Source organism: Microcebus murinus, chromosome 8 (genome assembly GCF_040939455.1).
Source record: "Microcebus murinus isolate Inina chromosome 8, M.murinus_Inina_mat1.0, whole genome shotgun sequence".
NCBI classification, from domain to species: Eukaryota; Metazoa; Chordata; class Mammalia; order Primates; family Cheirogaleidae; genus Microcebus; species Microcebus murinus.
Window position 1 is genome coordinate 9,083,134 of NC_134111.1, and position 27,731 is coordinate 9,110,864.

Sequence of the window (27,731 nt, forward strand, 5' to 3'; positions counted from 1 at the left end):
AGGGTTATGCAGAGTTTATGGTGTCAAAAGACAGAATACAACAAATTTAAAGATCTTGATTGGGTTTTTTTTTTTTTTTTTGAGACAGAGTCTCGCTTTCTTGCCTAGGCTAGAGTGAGTGCCGTGGCGTCAGCCTAGCTCACAGCAACCTCAAACTCCTGGGCTCAAGCAATCCTGCTGCCTCAGCCTCCCGAGTAGCTGGGACTACAGGCACGAGCCACCATGCCCGGCTGATTTTTATATTATATATATTAGTTGGCCAATTAATTTCTTTCTATTTTTATGGTAGAGACGGGGTCTCGCTCAGGCTTGTTTTGAACTCCTGACCTTGAGCAATCCGCCCACCTCGGCCTCCCAGAGTGCCAGGATTACAGGCGTGAGCCACCGCGCCCGGCCTTGATTGGGTTTTATTTGTAATTCTAGGCTTTGGCAAACATATCATTTCATAAAATAGAATTGAGTATTCCAATGAACCAAGCAGAAAAGATTGGTTTTATAGACAGAAAAGGACTACACTGTCTGGGAAACCTTCTTTGCTAGCACAATCCTTGGAATTGTGCTAGCAGAGATACCTCAGGAATCTTCCCATTATTACCTATCATCTTTGGAGGATGCTAATGGCAGTGACAGGGCCATTATTATTAGGTGATGATAACCAGTACATATGTGGTGATGATGGTATATTAGGTGGTATATTAGGTGATGATAACCAGTACATATGTGGTCCAGCCCTTAGCACATGCCAAATACTGTTTCAAGCATGATCCTTACGACAACCTGAGGTAGCTGTTATTAATATTATTGTCCCTATTTTACAGATAAGCTAATTAAAGCAGAGAGGTTTTACAGCTAATAATTAGAGTGGTCTTCTGGACATAGACTTTTTTTTTTTTCCTGGATTCTCTTCTTCAGTGGGAAAATGGAAATCTAAGAGAAGGGCCTTAAGTTGTGGAGAGAAACTTTGGTGGCTGAGGAGCCCCTTCCTTGCCCCAGGGGCTGTGGCTAAGGGCAAATTAGACAACTATGTGTGGCTTTCCACTTCTGTTTCCTTCCAGAGTCCAATTGGTTATTCAGCTGTGAAGTTGCCTGGATTGGCATTCTGTCCTCTCCTGCTGGCACCCATGACCTCTCCTGTCCCATTTCTCTGGGGCTTAGGTGTGTCTGCCAACTCAGTCTTCCTCAGGAGTCTCTGGACTCGCCAGTCCATCTGGGTGAGGCCCTGTAATACTTTGCTGTCCAGGACTTAGCTAGGCCTGCTCTGGTCAGACCTACCAAGTAAACTACCATCTTGGAAAAGCTGAAGAAGGCTTCCCCCCTGAATATACAACATCTTTTTCACTGTAGTCTTCAATGATTTAGGAAGGACTGTTTCTGTAATAAATAACACCCCCCACCTCCAACAAGCAATGCAGATGCATAAGATTTCTTCAGGCAAAAACCAATTCTAATTAAGTCATGGGATGCTCTTATTTAAAAAATCCAAAACAGTTTGGGATTTACAGAAAAATTGCAAAGATAGTACAGAATGTCCCCCTAATACCCTCATGCCCAGTGTTCCTGTTATTACTTATAACATTAGTATAGCCTATTCGTTACAATTAATGAACCGAACCATTATTTATTATTAAGTGAAGTCCATACTTCAGATTTCCTTAGTTTTTACCTAAGGAAAAATGTCATTTTTCTGTTTCAGAATCTCTTCTATGCAAAACCACATTACATTAGTTGTCTCCCTTGGCTCTTCTTGGCTGTAGCAATTGCTCAGACTTCCTTGTTTTTCATGACCTTGACAGTTTTGAGGGGTACTGGTCAGGTGCTTTGTAGGATGCCCCTCTGTTGGAATTTCTCTGATGTTTTTTCTCATGATTATCAGACTGGGCTTCTGGGTTTTGGGGAGGACTATCACAGAGGTGAAGTGCCATTTTCATCACATCTCATCAAATATACTTGCTGCAGACATCATGATGACTCTTGATGTTGACCCTTGATCATCTGGCTGTGGGAATGTTTGTCTCCACTGTGTCCTTACTCCTCCCACTTCCATACTGCACTCTTTGGAAGGAAGTCAAATTGTGGAGCCTAATCCTTTTAGCTCAAAAGTCAAGTCATTATTTAAAGTGTTCTATACCATTAAATAATTAAAAGAAAAATCTGTCCACAGACTGTTCTCTTATAAAAATTGTCTTTAATGTTGTCAAGTAGCCAATCCCTTGCAAGGACAGTTTATATATTGTGCTGATTATTGGGCAGATTTGGTTCCTTCAGTTTTGCAGCAGTTTTTGTTTTTAGCTGCAAAACGCAGGGACAGGCAATGTACCAGGAATTATGATCGTTGCCTTAGTCTTGTTCATTTGTTGTTATGTTTCAATGTTTAATGAAATTGCAACAATGCAAAAGTGCTTCCTACGGGGGAAGGGTTTAATTATTTAAATGATGGGGCTATAGGGCCATTCTATAAGACTCAATGTTTCAAAGTTTATGTGATCGCACTAAGGCGAAGATTATAAATTCAGAGTTCGGCCCACTGGGGCATTTGAAATTGAATTTTGAAGTTCAGTGTTCATTGTAAGTAAAATATAAGCTCCTGTATAGTAGTGGAGGATTCTTGTGCTGGATGATAAATGTATACCTAATATTGAGCATTGCGCACCCCCTAGTGGGCAAGCTTCGCAATTTGCCGTAGGTGTTATAATGAGCTAACTACTGTTGAAATTACAGATCGTGGAAAAGAGAGTTTTCTTTTTTCCAAAAATTGCACCAAAGTAAAGCAAAGCTCTAGTTGATGCGGGTGTGTTGTGTAGGCGTTAGCAGTACTGTCCTCACTATTCGTTCATTGGACAGTAGCGCTACCCCAAGAAAAGGATGGTTACAAATTGTTCGCCCTGCGCTGTGAGCAGGAAGCGCCAATACCAGGTTAGGTTGTGGTGACTAACTCGTTGAGTCCCGCCCCTAGCTTGGCGGGTAGCTGCCTACCTCCATTGACCACATCGTTGTGTGCAAGCCACCAACTCCTTATTTTCTGAGATTCTTTAGGGTCGCAAAACGGCTGCTCGGTTTTACCCAGAAGACCGCGCGCTAGCCGCCCTAAAATTTGCATACGCTTCTCGCCGGGGCGGAGCCAACAGGGGCGGGGCTGCAGAGAGCTCGTTGACTACGCGGCTAGTCCCCTGGGGGTTTGGCCGCGCTGTTTCTTCTAGACGAGTATTTTTACTGTAACTGTAAACAGCTCTTTTTGTGCAAGAGCATTCTGCCCCGTGCTCAGCAGTCGGCATGCGCGTTCTGGGCTCTCGGACTGCGTGGGCGGGAGCGCTGCACCCCTGGCCGGCCGCTAACCGGCTCCCGGTGTTTCCCGTTGCAGGTGGTTCTTCTGGGCATGGACATCCTGTCCGCCCTAGTGACTCGGCTGCAGGATCGGTTCAAGGCGCAGATCGGCACAGGTGAGCTGTGGGTAGAGGTGGAGCGGGCACCCAAACTCTCCACCCTTCACCCCCGCGCCCGCCCCTCGCCTTCACTCTGTCTTTCCAGTTCCACCGCTTAGCTGAACCAACCCTTCCAGCGAGCTGTCCATCCTCCCCTGCAGCTCCCCCATCGTTTCCCCTAGTCCTCCTACAGCGCCCCCTCCCGGAGCCTTCCATCCTCTCCCAGCCGGCCTGCACCGCTGCCTTCCCTCCCCTGCCAGGCTCGCTCCAGACACACTGGCCTCTAGGCACCTACTGGCTTTTTTACCCACCTCCTGTTTTATTTCCTGTGCATAATTAGCCATCACCCTTTAGTGCTAATCATGTCATTTTTGATTTTTCTCTTCAACTCTTCCTTGTAATGAAAGGCAGTTTTCTTTGAGAAGTCCTGTATAACCGAACTAGTTGTATTTTTTCCCAGATGATTATTGTTGGTGTTACTGTTTTCACATTGATTGTGAATGTCATTACAAGTGTCTAGTAATAAGCTCACTTGCTTATTTTGAAGGGGTAACAGTGTGTCAGCAAAATGAAACAAAACCCACAGATTTCATAGATTTAGACGCCTGTACATTCCTGATCTCTGGTATTTCCTGATGGCAACATAAATGCCATATACTGCACAACCATTTCCTTATAGAATGTGTATATTTGTTTAGGAAAGTTAACTTTTTGGTCACTATGCTGCTTTAGAAAAGGTAGAGAACTACTTTTTCCATTCTGGCACTGAGTAACTTTCCATCTGTTAAATTTAAAAAACCCTTACTTTTAGAAATTGGATATTTTAACAGTCTTCCATTTTCCTCCTAAATAAGCCGAATTATTCAGAGGTATCTCTTGTAATAGAAGTTTACATACCCTTATAAGAAGGAAAGTAAACTAACTTCTGGCCTGCAAGTGCCCTTGGATTACTGGCCGGATGGTCCACACATGGGTGTGTGAGGGGCGGCTGGAGAGCTGGGCTTTGTCTCATGTGTGTGTCTGGGTGTGATGTAAAATTAAAAACTCATAATGTTGAGGAAACATGGATTCATCCAAAAGTGCCTGCCCCTTCTACCTCAAAAGAGATATGCTGGAGCCCCTCTTCTTTCTTAACCTGAATTTTCCCTTTGTGTTGACTCTTTCCTGCCAAGGTCTTCCATTATTTAGCTTACAGGTGTGTTGGGAGCTGGCTTGAGGAAAGTGGGGTAAGGAGGAAGACAAATAGTATGTTTGTGCAAAGGATTTTGTAGATTCTTTGGTGACTTTCATGGATTTCAGCAAGGAGAGCTGTGAGCAAGGATGGGTGGTTTTACAACAAGGTGCCTCATTTAGGCCAGAGTTTTGTCTTTCCAGTTATTTGAAATAGCAACACTTGGTGACCACAGTCCCCCAAATAGGCTTTCATTTGACCAATTTCCCTTTTAATTTTCAGTGCTGCCAAGTCTAATAGACAGACTAGGAGATGCTAAAGACTCTGTAAGGGAGCAAGACCAAACTCTGCTGCTAAAGATCATGGATCAAGCTGCTAATCCCCAGGTAGGGTGAGAGAAAAGTTCTGGGGCCAGCCGGGGTGTTGTGTGTGTATGTTATACTTGATAAACAGTGTGTGACTCCATAGAGTTAGTTTCTCTTAATAAGATGAGGTATTATAGATGAAAATTTTCATAATCTTCAGTCTTCCCTCCAGAGACTAGGTTAAAATATAATGTGAATAAATGTTAAAGTGGCTTTAACATGAGTATTGAAGAAATTAGTGTAATTAGTGTGCTTGGTTTTAATCTCTTAGACTATTTAGCTCATTTATGTAACTGACTCTCCATCACTCTGAGAAAAGGCAGCTGTGGTGTCTGGTAGTCGAGGGCTTGGCTGGAGCCCTGGTTCCTGTCTGCTAGTGAGCTGAGGATGCTGGGGTGGACTGACACAGCCCTGCCTTTCAGAGTCCCACTGTCCGTTGTTGGTGGAGGGGTGGTCAGAAAAAGGAGAGGGTGATTTACATGATCGTTGACAAGTCATCTGTTCTCTTGGCCTCACTTTCTTCACCCATAAAATGAGAATAATTATACTGCCATTCAGGGTTGTTGGGAGAATTATATAAACAAATGTATTTTGAAAATTTTAAGTTGGTATACTTGATAAAATGATATATGTCATCATTTTCTAATACGCTCTCGAGAGGACCATATGGGTGTGTAGAAGATGGGATTAATGTGGCGCATGTTAAGAGGCTCTCCTTCTGTTGATCCCTTACTAAATGAAAGGCTGCAGAAATCTTCTCTCTCCTCACCTGTTCTTTGTCATCTGCAGTATGTATGGGACAGAATGCTTGGAGGCTTCAAACACAAGAATTTTCGTACTCGAGAAGGCATCTGTCTCTGCCTTATTGCAACACTCAATGCGTAAGTCTGGAATGAACTTGAAATATTTTTAAAAAATCCCAAAAAACTGTACTTTGAAATAATTAGATTTACAGAAAGTTGCAAAGAAATATACTTACTAGGAGGTCCTGTGGCCCCCTTGACCCACCCTTCCCCAATGTTAACATCGTGCATGACTATAATACAAATCAAACCAGGAAATTGAGATTGATACATCCCCAGAGCTCATTCCCATTTCTCTAGTTAAACATACATATATTGGTGTGTATATACAACTGCACCATCACTGTAAGGCTCCCTCTTACTGCCCCTTATAGCTGCCCCAATCCTGGACAACCACTAATGAGTTCTCTTTTCCTATGATTTTTGTCACTTTAAGAATGTTACGTAAATGGAATCATCATTATGTGACCTTTTGAGATTCTTTTTTTTGTCAGCATAATTCCCTTGAGGCTGTGTATATGTTGTTGACTATAACAACAGTTCATTACTAAGTAGAATTCCATGGTACAGATGTATCATGGTTTATCCATTCACTTGTTGGAGAAATTTGGGTTATTTCCAGTTTTTGGCTATTATGACCATGCATATACAAATTTCTGCATGAACATAAAATTTCATTTCTCTTGGATCAGTGCCCAGGAGTGTAATTACTGGGTGATTTGGTAAGTCTATTTTTAGTTTTAAAAGAAATTGCCAAATTATTTTCTGGAGTTGTCTATACCATTTTATATACCCACCAGCAATGATGGATGAATGATCCAGTTTCTTCATATCCTTGCTAGCCATTGGATATTATCACTGTTTTTTATTTTAACCATTTTAATATATATGTAGTAATATCTCATTGTGATTTTAATTTGTATTTCTCTAATGGCTGTTGATGTTGAACATCTTTTTCATGTGCTTATTTGCAGGAGAGGCTTTCTTTTTTCTTTCTTTTTTTGTTAGACCTAGTGAACAGGAAGAGAGGCTTTCTTAAAGTTAAAAATTTCAAATCACTTTTTCTCATGATGAAAATAACATTGTATATATCAGAAAAATTTATGTACGGATATAAATAAAGAGTACTATAATTCTGTCACCTTTAGATGGTCACTATTAACATTTGGTGCATTTTATTCGAGCCTGTAAAGTTATATTACTTTTAAAATCAAAATTGAGATTATAATGTTTACATTACTTTATAAAATTTTTTCCCTCTTAATGTGTTGACCTTTTGAATGCCATTAAATTTGACTATATGTGGCTGAACCTTTAAAAAAAAGTTTCTAGCCTTCAATGATAGTGCTTCCTGTCCTAGGAATTTATGCTAAGGAATTAGATTAAGTAGGAGATTTTTATTCACAAAGGATATTTGTGATAGTAGCAGTTGTAATGGTTGTGAAGAACTTAAGTGTTCCTGGTAGAGCAGTGCTTAGTGGTGATGCTATGTGGCTGTTGGTCAGTCTTTTCACCTAGTAGCGTTAGCAGAATATCCACTGTAGCAGGAAGCTATGCCATAGCACACAGGGAAGATTCAGTGAGGACCCTACAGGGACTTGCAGTTGAATTGGGTACTCTGACAAACAGTAATGCAGAGACAGCATTTGTGAGGCAAGCGAGATCATGGGGGAGGCCGGGGCTTTGGTTCAGCCTTAAAGGGTTAAGGCCAGATTGGAGAAAGCCCTGGATGCCAGTAGGAAGACTTGTCCCTGAGAAGCCACCAAAGGTTTTCAGCTGTGTGCAAAGGGGCCATTGGGATGCATTTGCTTTGGAGCCAGCATGGATGGGATGGAGAGAGCCTTGGTGTGAGGTGGTGATGTGTCCTGGGGAGGCAGAGGAAGGGTGAGTGTGGGCAGAGAGGCATCTTTTTTCCCTTTTTCCTTACTAACAATAAAGCATTCCTTTTGTTTTCAGCTCTGGAGCACATACTTTAACACTAAGCAAGATTGTGCCACATATATGCAACTTACTTGGAGATCCAAATAGCCAGGTGAGTGAGAAAGAAAATGCTGGGGGAGGGGGGCAGTCATTGCTTATAGACTGTTAAGACTTATAACACCAGATGCATTCTGGTGTTCTGCGCATACTCAATGGGGGGGGGTGGTACTTTAGTCATTTTTATAGAACTCTGATTATTATGTAACATCAGCTACTCATTAGCATTTATAAAATATCATTGGTAGATGTGGCTACTCTGCACTCCTCTATATACAGGACTGAGACATCAGTCGCCTATAAATTGAAGTCATTCAAACTAGCCTCCAGCATAAGACCACTCCTAGTCACCTTCTCTATAGTCCAAAGGAGTAGGGATGAGGGGAGAGAATCTGTGCTGATCGTGGTGGCGGGGGTGGTTAGAAGGGGACCTGAGGGACTTTCTGAGGCGTTGGAATATTGTACATTTTGCTTTGGGTGGTGGCTACACTGGTGTATGTCACTGTGGAAATTCTTTAAACTGAATGAACCCTTAAGAACTGTGCATGTTATTTATGCACATTTTATGTAATTTTTTTGTTTTTTTAAAAAAGTACCACTTCCTTAGTGTTAGGGTGGGAGATGGCAGAGAAGCTAGTCATCTCATCTGTGAGTAGCACTTCATGATGTTTTCCAAATCTGGGCTCTAGAAGCACAAGCTCTCTTTCCCAGTTCAATTTGGTCTCTTACCCAGAGTCATTATGTCATCTCATACAAACTGATGAGAAAGACATTTGTTAGATAAAGGGGCAGAAAATGGAAGAGTGATTTACAACAGAAATATATGTGGCCAACAGGCCTCTGGTAAAATCTTGATTGGTGATTGCTGTTACCCTCTGAAGAGGTTGTTGGGCTTGCCTTCCAGCGGCCCCTGGGTCCCTCTGGGTGTGCCACTGCCATGCTCTGACCCTTTTCCTCTCTCGCTTGCCCTCATTTCCCCTTCTCTCTGGCGGTTGTGCCCCCCACCCCCATATGCCATGTCCCCTTCGTCTCCCTTGCTTGCCCTGCTTTCTTTCCACTCATGCTTTCATTCAGCCTTTGTTGAAAATATTATATGGCATTTGAAATAAAATTTTTAGATATTTTTATTTACTGTCATAGTTTATATTCAACATTAATTTAAAAATAACCTCAACTGTTTTTTAAAAACGATTCTAAATTACCAAATAGATTATTTTGCCCCACCCCCTTTTAGTCTTTTTTCCCTTTTTGTTTTCTGTGGAAACAACCCTTTATAGAGGCTACAATTTGAGAATATCACTGCTGCCACATGATATCCTTTAGTAGGGCAGAAAAGCCTACTTGATGAGGTGAGTTGTTCCTAGTTCCGATACTGACGCTGGCCAGACAGGTGATGTGAATCCTCACACTGGGCCTGTGGAATCCTTAGGACCTAGGGTGGGCGTTGGGGGCTGGCTTCTCAAATGCACTTCAGTTGTGGAGGCAATATAAACAGACCAAACAGACACTGTCCACGACTACAGCATGTGGCATCGTCGAGAGTCTGGTTTGCGGAGGGGTATACGCTACATTGCAGTGCCTGCCATGCAGTGCTGTGTACTGCACCAGAGTGCATTTCACATGTTCCCTAATTCTTTCCCCTTTCTCTGTCCTCTTTTCCTCCACATACATTTACTGAGCACTTATGCCAGGGGCCTGCCTTGTCTGTGTGGATACTGGGTTTTTGGGGGAGAGGGTGAGATTAGTAGCTTGATTTTGTTTTTGAGCCTCAAATTTTGTTTTTGTTACTGAAGTGGACAACATCCTCCAGAGGAAAGTGGAGGAAACATCTCGTTATCCTCCACTGATATGTACTATGAGGATAACCTCAGCATTTCCCTGCTTGAAAGATGGCAGATTCTATGTAGATTTTAAGAGATGTTGAAAGTAGCCGGGCGCGGTGGCTCACGCCTGTAATCCTAGCACTCTGGGAGGCTGAGGCGGGCGGATTGCCCGAGGTCAGGAGTTCAAAACCAGCCTGAGCAAGAGCGAGACCCCGTCTCTACTATAAATAGAAAGAAATTAATTGGCCTACTAATATATATATAAAATTAGCCGGGCATGGTGGCGCATGCCTGTAGTCCCAGCTACTCGGGAGGCTGAGGCAGGAGGATTGCTTGAGCCCAGGAGTTTGAGGTTGCTGTGAGCTAGGCTGACGCCACGGCACTCACTCTAGCCTGGGCAACAAGCGAGACTCTGTCTCAAAAAAAAAAAAAAAAAAAAAAAAGAGATGTTGAAAGTAGAATGTTAAGAAAATTTAAAAAATTTGAAACACTTACATTCTCATCCTTGCAGCTATTCAGTTAGGCCTCCAAGAATGTCTAACTCTCGGAGATTTTCCTTTCTGTGAAGTTTTCTACTACAGGAAGCCTGTAGCACTTAGAAGTTCTCTAAAGTTTCTATGTGAAGAGTCTGTAAAGGCACTAATCTGTTTTTGTGTTGGGCTGCTCCATGATTTGACTTTTTTCCAGTAGGTATAGAGAAGGGGTTAACTTGTAAGTTCTCTTTAGGAATTGTAACAGGGTTTTCTTTGTTTCAAAAGTAGCACATATTAAATTTCAAGTGCTCAGCACAATTCCATGCATTCTGAAAATGTTGATTCGATTGTTTAAGAGTTTAAGATGGCGTTGAGTCTTGAACAGTTTGACATACAATTTTATGCCGAAAGGCGGCAGAGTGTGTTTAAAACTTGAGCCTACCTAATGCAGTGCAAGAAGCCTAGATTAGACACAGGCATCGGTCCCTGCTTTGAATTTAACAGCCAGCTGACCTTAGGAGGCATTTGATTCTAGAGCTTTGGTTTCCCCTTTAAAGTGGGGGCATTAGTAAACCTCACTCCCCACTCCTGTTGAGTGCTTTGGGAGTATCTATTATAATATAGGTGCTGATATGACCTGTTGGTCCAAGTAAAAGACCTTTAGAAGGGCCAAGTTACTCAATTTATGATATTGGCATAGCCATAGTTTTCTTATACCAAATGTTGACAGCCCTGGTGTAGATTATACACATACTTCCATGTACCAGAAATTAGTTTCATTATCAAAAATCAGATGCTTCTGGATTGGTTATCAGTAGTAATAATACAACTTAAAAATAAAAGTATTATTAAATATATTAATAAATGTATTAAAATTCCATTTAAATGGAATTGCATCTTACTATTCTATATCATCAACATAAAGGTTTTATAATTTTTCTTTGTAATTTTTTAATGAAGGAACAAGGAGATGAAATAGTTTCTTCTTCTTTTTTTTTTTTTTTTTCCTTGAGACAGAGTCTCACTTTGTTGCCCAGGCTAAAATGAGTACCGTGGCGTCAGCCTAGCTCACAGCAACTTCAAACTCCTGGGCTCAAGCAATCCTACTGCCTCAGCCTCCCAAGTAGCTGGGACTACAGGCATGTGCCACCATGCCTGGCTAATTTTTTCTCTCTCTATATTAGTTGGCCAATTAATTTCTTTCTATTTATAGTAGAGGCGGGGTCTCGCTCTTGCTCAGGCTGGTTTTGAACTCCTGACCTGGAGCAATCCGCCTGCCTAGGCCTCCCAGAGTGCTAGGATTACAGGCGTGAGCCACCATGATCGGCCAATAGTTTCTTTTTTATATGTTAGAAAATGTGACTTGTTTAAAATGTTTCTTTAAGCCAAAAATTCAAGTTACCACTTCCTGCCTAGTATCTTTATTAGGTGGTTTATTTCTATGGCAGGAAACCGCCAGGTCCGAGAGTTTGGAGCCTGTAGTGGTATGGCTCTCCTCACTGGCACAGTGAATCCTAGGCATATGTACCTGTGAATTTAAGCAAGTTCTTATTTGTTTTGTTTTTTCATTTTCTGCCCCCATCTGTGAAATGAGGTTGGTGCTCTTTGGGCAGCTTTCAGTACTTCATAGTAGACAGGATTTCTAGCCAGTGTATTCTAAACTGAGTACTCTGAAAATAATCCACATATTCACATCTGCCTTAGGATGTTTTTTTTTTGCATATATGTTTGCATGCATAGGTACATATACACACACTCAATCCACGTTGCCTGGAAATCCCTTCTGCCAGTAAATTTTGCCATCTCTTCCCTGACACTAATCAAATTATTCATTTTTCCTTCTGGGGCATGAAAGTAGGTTGCATGTGCTTTCCCCTCTTGCCTTTATTTTAATTTTTCCTCAATCTTTCCTACTAGTCTCAGAATCTTGAAAGTCAAGACCATAACTTGTTCCTGTTTATAGTCCCAGGCACCACATAACTCTTTGAATGATTTTCTCTTCTTTGTTGTCCAAGTCTCAGACGAGAGAGGACACTGTGGGGTCACTGCTGTCACTGCATTCAGGTGCCTGATGTAGGGGTCAGCCTCCAACTCTTCATTTCCCTGTGGCGAGTGTATGCAGTATCCTCTCACAACTGTTCAGGCAGCTGCTGGCATCCACTGGAGTTGGCGCTTAAAATGAACTATGCAAATCACTTCTGCCTTAGAGGATGTGCATTTGTTTTCATAATAATTTGAGTGCAGAGTGGCTCAGAGCAGAGGAAGCCCCTCAGAAGCTTCTCAGAGTGGCTCACAGATAGATGCAGCATGTGGCTTAGGATGCTTTTGGCCACAAGTAACTGAAAACCCAACTCAGAATCACTAGAGCAGTGGAGAATCGTATTATCCTGCACAATGAGGGGTCCTGGAGTAGAGAGGTTCCCGAGTTTATTAGTAGCTCAGTGGTACCTTCAGAGACTTAGAGTCTCAGCCATTGTCAGCTGGCGGGCTTTGTCCTCAGCAGCTTTCCTCATGGGCACAGCACAGTTGGCAGCCCCAGCATGCACACAGGCCCAGCCTGGTCTTGGAAGAAAATCCATCCTGTCTCTTAAGCCTTATTTCATGCAGCTTTTTTAGTTCATATTTGTGTCTGGCCAGAGTGGCATACTTGCTTTTCCTGAAGCATGTGTCATGCATGTCTGCTTTTGTGCCTGTGTCATGTTTGGAACCTGTGTCATTCCATCTGGACCTGCTGAAACCCTGTCCACTCAAGTACATTTCAGTGACTCCTGCCTCTTCCACAAAGCGTTTCTTGACATCCCCTGATATAGTTTCTTCCTCCTTTAAACTGTGTGATCTCTTTGTGCTCTTGAATAACATTTATTGCATCCTATGCTACCTTGAATGTAGAATTTAAGGGCTTTTTTTTATCTCCTTTTTAGGATTATTAGCTTCTTAAACGTGGGGTGGTAGCCTGTACTACCCATTTTTGTTGCTCATTAAGTATTTGTTTATTTGACTTAAATCCAGAGTGTCTGGATTTTTTAGTGTCTTATTTTGAATATAATTCACTTATTTATAATGTTGTTTTCTGTGTTGGAAAGATGGTCTGAAAATTATAGTTTCCTGATATTTTCTTAAAGAATGAAAAGAACTAAGGAACATGGACTCTAACCATGTATATGGGGTGGAGAGCTATGTTTTTTCTATCCTTTGGCATTGTAACAGCAGGGTGTCAAACATGGTGTCATTTAGACAAATGTATATAAAGGAATGTATTTGCAGTTGCACTGGTAAATTGGTGATAAATTGGGGTGGTGTATGGCATTTTGTGTCCCAGCAGAAAGTGCTGGGCAATGACACAGAACAGCTGTAAGATCTCTTCTTTTACATCTAGGTTCGAGATGCAGCAATAAACAGCTTAGTGGAAATTTACAGACATGTAGGAGAACGTGTGAGGGCAGATCTCAGTAAGAAAGGATTGCCACAATCCCGGTGAGTTCAGACTTTTTTCCTTTCTTCTCTTTCCTCCCTACTCTTTTTCAGTTAACATCTTGATTTGCACCACTTTTTTTTGTTGTGGTAATTTTATTCAAAGAATGTATGGTTAGAGGGTGGTTGGAGATCTTGTCCAGCTCATAACTCAGGGGTCCCCTCTCATTCTACTTCCTTAGAAGTAAGACTTTCTCACCCAGATGTTTGGCCAGGTTTCATGCCACATACTGACTTCAGAAGCATGCTTAAAAGTGATTCGTGTTGAAAAATTCAGCTCTTACAGTTTGTATAGATCTGTGTTCCCTGATTCTAATATCTATACACAGCATTTAGTAAGGAGGGTGCTTAGAATGTATTTGTTTGAATGAATGGAGCCATTCCAGAATGAGTTGAGATATAATTCGTAAGTCACAATTTTGGAAAACATCTTTGAGATGTTGGTTTTCTTTTCAGTCATGTCATTCTCAATGTGTAGAAGCCAATGCAAGGGATGAGTGTCTCATTAGACCCAAGACAACTTGAATCCATGAATGTGTCTTTGTTAATAGTCAGAATTTTAGACATTATGTAACAATAGGGTATCTATAATTTAGGTATGATGGAGAAGCTTAACACCAAAAGAATTCTAAACATTACCCTGCCTTATGTGACAGTGATATGAATATTCTGGACAGTTAGAACTGGAATGAACTCACAGAGTAGCTTGTATGAGTCTGTCATTGTGTCCGCATAAACAGCAGCGGCCCAGAGATAGGAAGTGACTTTTGAGAGATTACACAGCCAAGAAGAGTCAGAGCTAATATCAGAACCCTGTCCTTCCAACTTGCCTTTTTTTTTTTTTTTTTTTTTTTTTTTGAGACAGAGTCTCACTTTGTTGCCCAGGCTAGAGTGAGTGCCGTGGCGTCAGCCTAGCTCACAGCAACCTCAAACTCCTGGGCTCCAGTGATCCTTCTGCCTCAGCCTCCCGGGTAGCTGGGACTACAGGCATGCGCCACCATGCCCGGCTAATTTTTTATATATATATCAGTTGGCCAATTAATTTCTTTCTATTTATAGTAGAGACGGGGTCTCGCTCTTGCTCAGGCTGGTTTTGAACTCCTGACCTTGAGCAATCCGCCCGCCTCGGCCTCCCAAGAGCTAGGATTACAGGCGTGAGCCACAGCGCCCGGCCCCCAACTTGCCTTTTAATTTTATTTTTATTTTTTTACCATGTTTCATAAAAGAGTTCACAGAGTACTGGACATTTGGCAATGGGATGGAATATTGAAATATATAGGAGTCATCTGTCTTGATGTCCCTCAGGTAGTTATGATGAAAGTGGGCCCCAGACCCATAAGTAGGGGCTCCATGAGCAAGTGAGAGGGTTGTGCTTCCTTGTGGTTGAGAGACATACTGATTCCAGTGTTACTGTCACCTTGGCCCTTGTGCTGTGTACAAGATGATTTAGATGGGAATAAAATTACTCTTCATCTTTTTTACAAAAGATCATCTGTGAGAATAGGTTTTTTTATTCCTGTGTTTTATGAATCTCATTCTTCTTGTCTTTAATATATAGTGAGAATACTTAGGGAAAAAAAGAACTTAAAGACAACAGTGCTAAACAATCTCTTAGGGAAAGTTGAAGGGTACTGATGAGCAGGGAAGGTAAGTGCTTGAGGAAGAGGGGCTATTCAATGATGAAGTTGCCACTATTGTTGGGAAAACAGGTCATGAGAGCAAAACCCTTGCCTGCTCCAGAGATGGCTTCACACCATGCTCATTAGTGGGCTCATAGTGAGCCCAGATCATGAACCCAACACCTTGCAGTTTCCATCTTACCTGTAGGTTTCCTGTGTGTTGTCGGAAGGGAACCACAGCGAACTAGCAGACTGGGGAAAATGACAAGGTAAAAATCAAGATCTAGAGATGTGAATGCAGGAAAGAGTTAACACAGCAGGCCTGAGACTGCTGTCTTTAGAAAGGCCTGCTTACAATGTAGCCCATCCCTGTGCTGGCACCTGGAGATGTGGATTTGGGGAGGTTTCCCATCATTCCCAAAGAGTGAGATAAGAGTGCTCACAGTGTTCAAACTGTGCCACACATGTGGTTTATGTAGAACTCTTGCTTTCCTTTTGGGACTCTGGTATTTTGGTAAGTGCCAGGCAGAAGGTATCTGTGTGACCAGCCACCAGCAAAACCCCAGGGCACTGAGTCTCTAAGGAATATTCCTGGTAGACAGCATTTCACTTGTGTTGTCATAGCTTAGTGCTGGGAGATTAAATTTAGTCTTGTGTGACTCCACCAGGAGATTATTTTGCTATAATAAATTACAGCTGTGAGTATGACTATGCTGAGTCCTTTGTCTTCCTAATGAACCATTAAACCTGGGGGTGATCCTGGAGATCCCCAACACAGTGGGTGTTTTAGGTGAGGCCCCAGAAGCGTTGATGCCAGAGCCTGGGTTGAAGCCACCTTTTCTATCCTCCCAGGCATGGGTTTTACGTGTTCTTTCCATGACCTCCTCCGTTTTTTTAAAAAATTGAAATTAAAAAAGGAGCTACAGAAGTGCTTGGGCCTCTGAATAGGAGTAAGGGTTTCTGCTGTGTCATGTTACCTAAAATCCTTCCTAAAAATTTTAGACTAAAATGGAGAAGAGGGTGGTCTTAGGGTAATGAACCTACAATCTTGTCCATATTGTAAAACTCTGGCAGGCACAAGTGCTTGGAGACCTAAGCTGTTCTTTAAAAACCTTTCTCTAGTGAAAGAAGCAGAAACTTCATGTTTCTTTGTATTTATTACAAGACAGTTACCTAAATTGTAGCACTCTGAGGGGCAGGGGCTCTTGTTACCACCTTTATTTTGGTGCAGATATACTCAGGTAGAATGGGGATTTTAATGTATCAGAGAAATTCATTACCTACTATATGTGGCTCCACATGGATGACTGGATTACCTGAATAGTCTAGACTTCTCTGTGTCATTATGGGTATTTTAGTTATTTTATGAGCACTGTAGATTTTTCAGCTTAGCAAGATTCCGTAGGATTAAAAAATTATTGTAGAATTTGCTTAATGCTTTCCAAAACTTGGATTTAGTTCTGAAATAAGGTCCTCTTAAGAGTTCGATCACCAAGAGAGTGCTTTATTTGAGAAGAATAAGATTTATTAATTATATCTCTAAAAAATATATGGTGAAAAAGAATGTCTTAATAATATTGGCTGAATGACTTAAGTAACAAGAGTAGTAAACTTATTTGAGCAGCAGTTTTCTTTGTTTGTTTCACAGCTGGAAAAAGAGACATACATGTACATTAACCAGCTTTACTTTGAAGGAGCTGGAATTAGAGTGTTGGGACATGCATTTAGTTGTTATTTAATGCCTGTCACTGGTGGCTAAAATCACACTGAGTCAGGTAATAAAATGGAGACAGTTAACAAAATCTTCATGTTAAAGGGTCTCCCCCAACATGGATCTCAGAGCAGTTGAGGCCCCAGAGGCATAGAGTATTTGACCATTTTACATTGTTTTACGTGTGTTATTTTCACAGTTCACATAAATATGTTAGGGAGTACATAATTAATTTCTAGCTGTCTGTCATATCATAGTCTTGTGAAAATGTAAATCACCTGTAACTCTCTGTTACTTTCATAGTTATGAGCTTTCAGTATACTTTGACATTCACAACCTATTGAATTTTCTAGAAAATATTTTTAGTCAATATGTCATATTTTATACTGCAAATCTGTGGAAAAAAGACAGGGTTACTGATGTTAAATTTCTTCTGGGACCATCATTTGGGAACCAAGCTCTTAAAAAGCAGCAGCTTTAAACCTGAGGATAATTTAACTTATAGACAGGGCTAATAATATATGTCATCTGATTCATTATAACTATTTGGTAAGTTATGTATGTTAACAGGTTTCATAATATTTACTTGCTTGTTATTTAAAAAATTCATAACCATTCACTAGGTATTTATGATTGTTTTGGAAAGGGAAAATTGGTACTTTTTAATTTTATTATTTTATTTTTATTACTCTGAGCTCTCCAAGATTGGCTTCCTCACTGCATGCTGTAGAGTCTGCAGCATTACTGAGGTGTCGTCATACACACTTTTTATTTTTAACCTGCTTGCTAAAGCTTTAGTGTTAAAAAGGACCCCAAGGCAAAAGCAGGTGAGAAATTGCATTAGGACATCCCCTTTCTTTTCTTTCTTTCTTTCTTTTTTCTTTGAGACAGAGTCTCTGTCTATTATCCAGGCTAGAGTATAGTGATGTCATCATGGCTTACTCCAACCTCATACTCCTGGGCTTAAGTGTTCCTCCTGCCTCAGCCTCCCCAGTAGTGGGAACTACAGGTGTGCACCACTGTACCTGACTAATTTTTATTTTTTGTGGACATGGGGTCTCCCTATTGTTGCTCAGGCTGGTATAGAATTCCTGACCTCAAGCAGTCCTCCTGCCTCAGCCTCCCTAAGTGCTAGGGTTACAGGTATGAGCCATTGTGTCTGGCCCCCTGTCATTTTTATTTTTAATTTATTTTGTGTCATAATCATCTATACACACAGAGATTAAATCTGATTTATAAGATACATTTAAAGCAAGGCAGTGCCTCACACTTGCCATTTTCTGATCAGAGGCAAACCTTGCTGGCAGTTTTTATTGATTGTTTTGTTATTTACTGTTTTCCTAACAATTACCAATATTATTATTTAAAATCTTTTTTTGCCATTCTAAGAATTTTATTTTCCACCATGAAGAGTAAATTGCAGCTCTTTTCTACTCCTAACCTTCCTCATGTACACTTGTGATCTCCTCATCTACCAAATATGGTCATATTTTAATTTTGGTAAGGACACATCTAGTTTGTATTGTGATTATGTATGCTAGTCACAGTTCACTATTAATATTTGATAAACTCTGATAACTTTACTTTTTTCTTGCAGCCTTTTGTTTTTCCTGGAGTTAATAATTGTTTTGCTTTCACATACATAGTTATCTATATACTTATTGCATACTAGTAATTTCTCCTTACTCACCTCTGTGCCAATTTGTATAAGTCCCTAAGCCTGTTTGAATTTGGACTAGCTGCCTTCACTGCCTTTTACACCCCCATCATCCTGACATCTCTCTTTGTCATCATCCTGGGGTTTCACTTCACCTCTCCCTGCAGGTGCATCTTCTGTTTCTTGGAGACTAGGTCTTTCCTTTCTTGGTTTACTCTCTCTTTTACTAGTGCATATCCTCCACTCTTGAGAAAAGGTGTGGAAAAGGAAAATTTTTGGAGTCTAAGAATATTTTTTTTCCTATCCTGGTATATTGACAGTTTTAAATCTAGGCTGGAAATTATTTTCGTCCAGTATGTTAAAGCTAATGCCCCATTGTGTTCCAGCTATCAATGTGTCTATTGAGAAGTCTGAAGTCATTCTGATTCTTCATCCTATTTAGGCAACTTTGATTTGTTTAGGAAGTTGTGGTACCATTTCTTTGTCCCCAGTGTTTGTCTGAAACTTTATGACGATAGATCTTATGTGAGACTATTTTCATTTGTTGTGCTGGGCACTTGGATGGAAAGGCTTCAGTCTGGAACCTCTCATGTCATTCAGATCTTGGCAAATTTCTTGAAAAATATAAACATACACACACACACACAAATAGGATTATATTGTGACCAATTGGAATAGTCCTCTGACTTGCTGATTTTTTTCCTCTTCATTTATATCTTCAGAATTTTGTTCTTCTTGCAGATTTTCTCAAATTTATCTTCAGCCATTCTATTGGGTATTTGATTTTTAGAGTTTTCCTTTCTTGTTCAGGTTTCCAAGATCTCTTTTTTTGCTCACTTTTTATAGTATCTTGTTTGCTTCCCCTCTGCCCCCCAGTAAGAGCTTCCTTGCAAATATGTCACATACCATAATTTTTACCCTTTTGAAATGGACAATATTAGATGAAAGACTTATTAAGATGGTAATATTCCCCAAACTCATCTACTTATTAAGATGGTTATAGTCCCCAAACTCATCTACACCCAGCCTGGGTGACAAATTGAGACCCTGTCTCATCAGTCAGTCTGTCAATCAGTGTCTTGTAGATGGCATAAAGTTGAATCTTGTTTATGCAGCCTGACATTCTTTGCCTTTTCACGCGAGTGTTTAATCCATTCATATTTAGTGTAGAACTGCTAAGGTAGAATTTATGTGTGTCAGTTTGCTATTTGTGTTCTATATGTCATGACTTTGTTTTGTTGTTCTTCCATTACTGCCTTATTTTGTGTTACACAGATGTTTTCTAGTCTACCACTTTAATTTTCTTACTGTTTCTTTTAGTATTTTGGGGGAATTATTTTCTTAATGGTTGCTACAGGGATTACAATTAACATCTTAATTTAAAATAGTGTAGTTCAAATTGATACTATTTCATTTCAGTATTAAAAACTTTACTGCTACTTAGCTCTGTTTTTTTCTTCCTCTTTTTTGCTATTATTGTCATGCAAATTGCATCTTTATACATTATAAATCCACCAACACACACAGTTTTATAATTATTGATTTACCAGTTTCTTTTTAAGTCATGTAGGACCAGGAAAGAACTAAAACTGAAAAAAACATTTATACTATCTTTTATATTTACCTGTGTCATTTATATTTACCTGTGTAGTTATTTTTATTGATGTTCTTTATTTCTTCTTGTGCATTTGGGTTGTTGTTTGGGGTCTTTTCATTTCAACCTGATAGACTGTCATTTTTTGTTTATCTGGTAATGTCTTAAATTCTCCTTTGTATTAGAAGGATAATTTTGTTAGATATATAATTCTTGGTTGACAGTCTTTTAATTTCAGGACTTTGAATATGCTATCCTGCTTCCACCTGACTGTCATAGTTTCTCATTAGAAATCAGATATTGACCTTTTTGAAGATCCCTTGTACACAATGAGTGGATTCTATATTATTGCTTTAAAGATTTTCTCTTAGTGTTCTGACAGTTTGGTTATTATGTATATAGGTTTGAATCTCTTTAAGTTCATCCAATGTGGAGTTTGTTGTGCTTGTTAAATATGTAGATTATTTTATATCAAATTTGTGAAGTTTGTACCCATTATTCTTCATATATCCTCTTTCTCCTTTCCTGGGACTCCCATTATATGTATGTTGATACATTGGTTTTGTAAGATGATCTCTTAGGCTCTGTTCATGTTTTTGTTGTTCTTTTTTCCTTCTGTTACTCAGACAGGTTAACATAGTTGACTCATTTCAAGTTTGCTGATTCTTTCTTGTCCTAGCTCAAATCTGCTATTGAACCTCTCTAGTGAACTTTTTATTTCAGCTATTATACTTTTTATCTTTAGAATTTCCATATAGTTCTTTTTTATATTTTCTGTCTCTTAGTTATTCTCTACTTGGTGAGATATTGTTCTCATACTTTAATTCTTTAGAAATTTCTTTTATATCTCTTAACATATTTATATGAGTAGATGTCAAGTCTTCATTGAGTTAGATCAATGTCTGGGCTTCCTTAAGGATAGTTTCTGTTGACTTATTTTGCCCACTGCATATGGACCATATTTTCTTGTTTCTTTACACATCTCATAATTTTTTGTTGAAACTGAACATTTTCAATAATATACTGTGATAACTCAGGAAGTCAGATTCTTTCCCCTATCTAGGTTTGTTATTGTTGCTCTGTATTGTTTTTGTTGCTCATTGTTGCTCTGACTTTCCTGAACTAATTCTTTAAAGTCTTTTTTTTTTTTTTTTTTTTTTTTTGAGACAGAGTCTCACTTTGTTGCCCAGGCTAGAGTGAGTGCCATGGCGTCAGCCTAGCTCACAGCAACCTCAAACTCCTGGCTCAAGCAATCCTCCTGCCTCAGCCTCCCAAGTAGCTGGGACTACAGGCATGCGCCACCATGCCCGGCTAATTTTTTGTATATATATTAGTTGGCCAATTAATTTCTTTCTATTTATAGTAGAGACGGGGTCTCGCTCTTGCTCAGGCTGGTTTCGAACTCCTGACCTCGAGCAATCCACCCGCCTCGGCCTCCCAGAGAGCTAGGATTACAGGCGTGAGCCACCGCGCCCGGCCCTAAAGTCTTTATTACTTGTATGTGGCCATTGAATTCTCTGCTTGGTTAGCTTAGTGGTCTGCTAATGATTGAACAGAGATTTTCTTAAATGCATTGAACCAGCAAATCTCTCAGCCTTTGCTGACTTGCTCTCAGTGTTTGAGGATATGCTTTAAGGGCTCTGACAGGTATTTTGCACCTGTCTTCCTTTTTTATTTCCCACTTGTTCAGAGCCTCAAGGTTAATCAGTGTTGAGTATCTTAGTGCTTTGAAAGTTTCCTGTGGACATCTCATTTCCAGTTTTTCCTTTTACATTTTTGGGTCAGCTTCTTTGCCTTGGTTGTTATTGTTGTCTCAGGCATCTGCTACATTAAATGATTGTCACTGATTAGTGACAAAGCTGATTAGTTTTGATCATAACCTCAGGGTATAAAAGCCTCTCACATAGCACAATCTCTTAAGTCAGGTCAAATAAAGACAAGGTCTGCCGTGAATTTCCAGGGATGTCCCAGGCAAGCCAAGTTGATAGTTCTCTGGGAATGGGGATTTGGGGGCAGCTGCAGATTTGTTCAGCTCTTTCCGATGACTGCCAGGCTGCTGGTTTTCAAACTACCATGATTGTGAGGCTGTTGGTTTTCACCTGCTGAATTGGATGTAGAAATAGGGCACAGCAAAATGGTGAAAAGTTTACTGTTATTACCAAGACTCAGCCGTTTTTCTTGAAGAAATGCTCTCCAGATTGTTGTAAGCCTTTGTTCAGCTTCCAGAGTTTTGAAAATGTTGATTTTTGACAAGTTTTGCTATTCTCTTTGCTTCTTTGGAGCCGCAGATTTTTGAGGGTCCTTACTCAGTCATTTTGAAGTCCTTCCCTCCAAACAGTCCTTCCCTGTTTGCTTTTATAATTGTAGCATTTTCTCTAATTTCTTAGAAGCATTAGTGATTTTATTTTATTTTTTTTAAGATACGGGGTTTCTTGCTCTGTTGGCCCAGGCTGGCCTCAGAACTCCTGAGCTCAGGTGATCCTGCCACCTTAGCCTTCTGACTAGCTGGGACTACAGGTGCATACCACTGTACCTGGCAAATAATGTGTTTTTAAAACTTTTCTTTTTTTTCCCCAAATTTCTTCTTCTTCCAGGTTGGGATTTTTGAGTATGTGTGTGTTTGTTTGTTTATTTTTTTGAGACAGGGTCTTGCTCTTTTGCCCCGGTTAGAATGCAGTGGTGTGATCATAGCTCACTGCAACTTCAAACTCCTGCACTCAAGCAAACCTTCTGCCTCAGCCTCTTGAGTAGCTGGGACTATAGGCAGGCACCACCATGCCCGGCTAATTTTTCTATATTTTGTAGAGGATGTAGTGGGGGGTCAGGGGAACTGTCTAGCTTTTGCTCTGGCTAGTTTTGAACTCTTGGCCTCAGGCATTCCTTCTGCCAGGATTACAGGTGTGAGCTGGCCTTTTTGTTTATTTTGATCCCTCTTTTTCATGTTAAAAGCTCTGAGTGTATAGGTAGAGCTGTGGTTGACTGTGAGATTGCTGTACATGAAATAAATATTTGTTTCTAGGAAATGATTTAAAATTTAAATTTTATAAATTTTTCTAGGCCAGGCGTGATGGCTCATGTCTGTAATCTAGCACTCTGGGAGGCCAAGGTGGGAGGATTGCTTGAAGTCAAGAGTTTGATACCAGCCTCATCAAGAGCAATACCCCTGTCTCTATTAAAAATAGAAAAAAATTAGTCAGCCAACTAGAAATAGAAAAAAAAAGTTAGCCAGGTGTGGTGGTACATGCCTATAGTCCCAACTACTCAGGAGACTAAGACAGGAGGATCACGTGATTCCAGGAGTTTGAGTTGCTGTGAGCTAGGCTGATGCCATGGCACTTTAGTACAGGTGACAGAGTGAGACCCCTTCTCATAATATTTTTTTTTTCTAGAAAGGAATTAATTTGTTCCAAATCTTATAGTAAAATAAATTCCAATTGAATTGAAGGTGAAATGTCAAAATTTAAATTCAGAAAATGTAGGTTAAAATGGTAGCTTTTTGTCAAACCAGTAAAGAAATTCATTTTAAATTGAGATCCAAAGATTTAAAATAAAAAAATTTGGCTTTAGAGGGATAATCATTAGTTGATATATTCGATGTCTTTGATTCTATGAAACTCACCCTTTTTGATTTGTGCAAATTGATAGTTCCCAAGAGAGGCATTTTATATTTCTGTGCTCAGACAAAAACCAGTCTTTCCATTTGTAAGGAATGTTTTGTTGGTGTTAGACTGTCTCTTGAGGTGCTAACCTGGGTAGGAGCTGTTATACCAGCATTATTGAGCAGAGAATGAGGGAGCTAGTAAGATAGGAATGTGAAAGCAAAGGGGATTCTGAATTAAGGTGTAACTACCAGTAATAGTGATCTTTATAATGCTCTCATTTAACAACTGAGTTCTCATACTCAGTTGTTCGGGCCTGCAAGGTTGTGGGTAATGTGGTCACAGTAAGTAGACCTTACCACTGATAAGGAATCTACACCCTCTGACACATTTGCCATTTATAGTGGTGAATAGTCTCCCAGGAATGGAAGAAATTCTTGCCCTCTTTCAGTTATTTCAGAAACAGCCAGACTAGAGGCATACTCAACCCTAATTTGCAAACTTACAGGCATGCCCACGTCAGAGGTGTGGTTGTGACACAATAAAGTGGCGCATTAGTCAGGACATGCCCTGGCAACCTGTGTAGTGATATTATTCATGAGCTTTTCAAGCCATTGGAGATCTTTATTACTTTTAAAAGGGAAGGTAATGGAAACATCATAAGAAATTGAGTCTAAGGCATCTTTCCCGACCTTTAATAACCACTGGATTTGAAAGTGAGTGATAGTTTTAGTCATATGTGGTCCTGAGATGGCAATTGAATTTTTATTCAGTACCAACTTTGATTATTGGTAGTGGCTACCTGGAGCAGTTTTGAGAAGGATTCTGAGGGAACATCTGGGCTTACTGGAAAGATGGCTTGAAAAGATTATTGATGTCTCCCATGGAATAGGGAGAGGTAGTGTATTAGGCTGGTTCATCCCTTTGATTTGCTGATGTGTGTTTTTGGCTTCCTTGTTCCTTAGTAGGTAAGCTCTGGAGGGTAGGAACTTTACACATTCAGTATCTAGCTAGCTTGTGCTAGGCACATAATGAGCATTCAAGTATTTGTTGAATGAATGAGCAAATGAATGGTCTAATACCAGAATGTGTGTGAAGTATCTAAAGTTTTCCAGAGTGAAGGTAGGGATGTGTTAGATTACATGTCTAATAACACAGTCGTGTAACTGTCTTGAGTGAGCATCTGCATGCCATGGTGCTTAATTAGCACAGAGAACCAAAAGAATATGGCTTCCATCTCTACCCCCAGGAAGCTTCCATTTTGTTTGGGAAGAAAAGACAAACATGTTTGCAATGATTAGAGCTTGTAGGACAGGATGGTGTGTTAGAAAGTGTTAAAATGTCCCCAAAATGTGTGGCATAGGTTTGAATGTAAAAATACATTGCTTTATAATCTCAACCTATACACTTATTCCAACATACCTTTGTTTTGCGTGGGAAAGCTTCTTTTTTCTTAACTTTTTTCTGCTAGGTAAGGTAACACTTCCTTCCCACCTTTTCCTCTCATTTTTGGTGTCACTAGGATGGAATATTTTGACTGGTTGAGGAATTCTACTTTAATTTAGATGCTAAGGTGAAATGATCCATTAATAGGAAATAAATGTAATGCAGACTTCTTTCAGCTGGAGATTACCCAGCCATGACATTTGTTTCTAGAGAAATTATTTATATAATTTTTGACTTAAGCGTAAGTCAGCATAAGCTTTTGTAATTTAGTACATTTTGAAAAGCTGTATCCTAAATAATTGACAGCTTATGCTTAGAAAGAATTAGGAGAAATATACAGTTTTCATAATGTATACATTTTATGTAGACTGGTCAGTTTAATATAATGTGAGAGAGCACGAGCTCTAGATTCTCACTGTCAGGGCTGAAATCTGTACCTCACCATGTCACCTTAAGAAAGGAATGGGGTCTTGATTTCCTTATCTGTAGAATGGGGGTGATACAAATCTTTCCTAAGGCTGTTAGTTTGATTGAATGAAATCTTTGAGATAGACCCATAGGCTTGTTCTTGATTTATGGTAAGTTGCTCAGTTATTGTTGGCTATTGTTAATGTTATTGATACTGTTTTTGTTTTTATTATTAGATGGTTTTGTATCATTGACTTTTTTGGGGTTTTTTTGGGGGGTTCAACCTCACATTCATGTTTTAATATAATTGGCTGTAAACCTTGATGGTTAATAGTTTATATGTATTTTTGCTTTCATACAGGTTGAATGTAATTTTTACAAAATTTGATGAAGTCCAGAAATCCGGGAACATGATCCAGTCTGCAAATGGTGAGTAGAAAAGCAATCACTATTTCTGCCTTTTCAGTTTTATGTCAGTAACACTTATGCTGTTTGTCAACAGGTGAATTAGTTATTTTAGTAAGGGTTTCTAGGTCTTAAAACTTAACCTCCGGCCGGGCATGGTGGTTCATACCTGTAGTCCTAGCGCTCTGGGAGGCCGAGGCGGGCAGATCATTTGAGCTCAGGAGTTCAAGACCAGCCTGAGCAAGAGCGAAACCCCCATCTCTACTGAAAAAATAGAAAGAAATTAGCTGGACAACTAGAAATATATAGAAAAAAGAAGCTGGGCATGGTCGTGCATGCCTATAGTCCCAGCTACTCAAGAGGCTGAGGCAATAGGATCACTTGAGCCCAGGAGTTGGGGGTTGCTGTGAGCTATGCTGACGCCATGGCACACTAGCCCAGGCAACAGAGTGAGACTCTGTCTCAAAAAAAAAAAAAATCTTAATATCCATTCACCCGCTTTCCCAGGCTAGAGTTATCATTTACTTTCTTTCATAACTTATATTGAATCCATTAACTAATCCTGTTGGCTTTACTTTTAAAACTGCATTCTGAATCTCAATAATTCTCATCATCACTGCTACTATCTTCCTAGTGCAAGCTGTCTTGCTATTTTACCTGGGCTCTGTGGTACCTCCTAACCAGTATCTTTTCTTCTCTTCTTTCCTCATGCCTGAAGTCAGTTTTTCACATAGCAACCGGACTTACCTTTTAGAATGCAAATCAGGTGATGTTAATCTTCATTTCCAAATCCTCCAAAGGCTTCTCGTCACACCGAGCCACATTCAGTGGCTTGCCATGGCCTACCGCGCTGCATCATCTGGCACCTACTACCATTCTGATGTCATTTCTGTTATTCTTTCTGAAAGTTCTATTTGCTCCTGCCCCATTGGCCTCCTTGCTGCTTTTGAACATTCCGAGCAACTCCTGTTTCAGGGCCTCTGTGCTTATGATTCCTTCTGCCTGACACATTTGTCCCCTGGGTATTATTATGGTCTTCTCCCTCACTCCACGCAGATCTCATTTCTATAGTATCACTTCATTACAGAGGCCACCCAAAATAGCACATCCAGGAACTCTCTGTGCCCTTACCCTGCTTGAGTTTTCTTCTTAGTGCTTATCACTACAAAATATTTGTTTACTCAGGAAGGCATGATCTTTATTTTATTTCCTTTATTTCCCATTATTTTATTCTCACTGAGCAGGAGCTCAGGGCCTTGAAGAATCCCTGGCATGTGGTAGGTGTGCAATAAATATTGTTGAATATGTGAATTGCAACCCATAGTTTCCAATTTCTGTATTCCTTTCACTATACTTAGTGATGATATTTGAGGACAAGTGGGTAATTCTGATTCCAGAAGGAGAGGAAAAGACAGGAGGGAATTAATGTGTGAATGAAAAGACATCAAAAAGTTAATTGCAAATAAGAACTTATTCCTAACTCTGTATACCTCACTCATTTAGGGATCTTAGATCATAGCCTTCAAATTTTGAGTATCTTGAGTTTGTAAAGAAAAGTTTTGAGTGCTTTTCCCCAAAGCGACTTGGTACATGAGGGCAGGGCAGGTGACAGAATGCAGGTCTGCTGTATACCTACCATCATTCCATTATTATTCCAAAGGAATTTTTCTTTAGATAGCATGTTTCCTATAAAATGCTTAATGTGATCTAAAAATGCTTTTATTAATCCTTCACTTTTTTGTATGACTGTAAAAACATAACAATATTAATAGAAAAAATATTTATCCTAA

The 27,731-nt window shown here is 40.0% G+C and overlaps 1 protein-coding gene, 1 long non-coding RNA gene and 2 other non-coding genes across 6 annotated transcripts in view; 1 reads left to right on the plus strand and 3 right to left on the minus strand.

Moving 5' to 3' along the window:
* Nucleotides 1-27,731, plus strand: part of CLASP1 (cytoplasmic linker associated protein 1) — a 257,602-nt gene that overhangs the window by 88,712 nt on the left and 141,159 nt on the right. For both annotated transcript variants that reach the window (XM_076005464.1, XM_012747788.2), the window contains 6 exons: nt 3,359-3,437; nt 4,873-4,976; nt 5,745-5,836; nt 7,715-7,790; nt 13,408-13,505; nt 25,898-25,965. In XM_076005464.1, coding sequence (XP_075861579.1) covers nt 3,359-3,437; nt 4,873-4,976; nt 5,745-5,836; nt 7,715-7,790; nt 13,408-13,505; nt 25,898-25,965 — 517 coding nt within the window. The remainder of the gene's footprint in view (nt 1-3,358; nt 3,438-4,872; nt 4,977-5,744; nt 5,837-7,714; nt 7,791-13,407; nt 13,506-25,897; nt 25,966-27,731) is intronic.
* Nucleotides 2,742-2,867, minus strand: LOC142872448 (U4atac minor spliceosomal RNA). Its single transcript, XR_012920707.1, has one exon. It is a non-coding gene; the product is annotated as a U4atac minor spliceosomal RNA (small nuclear RNA).
* On the minus strand, nt 6,681-26,869 carry LOC105861884 (uncharacterized). 2 transcript variants are annotated; one of them, XR_012920532.1, is made up of 4 exons: nt 26,689-26,869; nt 26,111-26,202; nt 15,324-15,373; nt 6,681-6,768 (listed from the first exon to the last, which is right to left on the minus strand). It is a non-coding gene; the product is annotated as an uncharacterized LOC105861884 (long non-coding RNA). The 2 variants fall into 2 exon arrangements; XR_012920533.1 differs by having other exon boundaries at nt 26,111-26,205.
* On the minus strand, nt 17,517-17,596 carry LOC142872422 (small nucleolar RNA SNORD55/SNORD39). The gene has a single exon (XR_012920682.1). It is a non-coding gene; the product is annotated as a small nucleolar RNA SNORD55/SNORD39 (small nucleolar RNA).